The sequence below is a fragment of the Sphaeroforma arctica genome (assembly GCF_001186125.1).
Source record: "Sphaeroforma arctica JP610 unplaced genomic scaffold supercont1.11803, whole genome shotgun sequence".
Classification (NCBI taxonomy): Eukaryota; class Ichthyosporea; order Ichthyophonida; genus Sphaeroforma; species Sphaeroforma arctica.
This window is the reverse complement of record NW_014028755.1, coordinates 1-791: the sequence shown is the minus strand read 5'-3', so window position 1 is coordinate 791 and position 791 is coordinate 1. Positions and strand designations below refer to the sequence as shown.

The following is a 791-nucleotide window of genomic DNA, read 5'->3' as shown; positions in this document are numbered from 1 at the left end:
TATACCTATACCTATATCTATACTTATACCTATATCTATATCTATAGATATAGTTATAGATACATAGATAGATATAGATATAGAAAAAGATATATATATAGATATAGATAAGATATATGATATAGATAGATATAGAAACAGATATAGATATATATATAGATATAGAGACATAGATAGATAGATAGATAGATAGATATAGAATGATATAATATATATATATATATATATGTATAAATATGTTCGCCTTTCCTTCACAATTCCCAATGTTAACATATCTAGATTTTCGCTAACTCTGATAGCGAATTCCCTGTTTCTCTATGCATATACAGACGAAAACAACCAAATCAACTCCCCTTACATATACACCAGACTGGGCTCAGCCTTTACAGGCACACCAAACATTATTGTCACACCTGAGGAAATAACATCCGAGCACCCGTCGACCTTCCCTACGCGTGTGGTGGTAACTCCGAGCCTGGTTCTAAAAATAGCCATAGGCTTTCTCTGCGCGCTGGGGGTGCTGAGCTGTATCCTAGGCATATGCCTCGTCTACAAGAAAGCGGCGGTCAACGAAGTTAAGCACGCGTCTCCGTTGTTCTTGGAGATCATACTCTTGGGAGGAGGGTTGATGTATGCCTCCATATTGTTTCTGCTCGGTACCATTGAGTCGTGGTGTTGCATCACATGGTCGTGGTTGGTGCTTGTGGGGTGGGCCGTGGCCTTTTCGTCGCTGTTGGTGAAAACTTATCGGATAGATCAGGTATGATAGATCAGGTATTCATACACACATT

General features: G+C 38.8%; 1 protein-coding gene across 1 annotated transcript; it reads right to left on the bottom strand.

The window, feature by feature from the left end:
* Nucleotides 1-549: 549 nt before the first annotated feature.
* SARC_17713 (hypothetical protein) lies at nucleotides 550-730 on the bottom strand (the record flags this gene model as incomplete). The annotated part of the gene is made up of 1 exon (XM_014288195.1): nucleotides 550-730. A coding segment is annotated over one exon (181 nt), but the record flags the coding sequence as incomplete, so codon positions are not given.
* Between the last annotated feature and the right edge of the window lie 61 nt (nucleotides 731-791).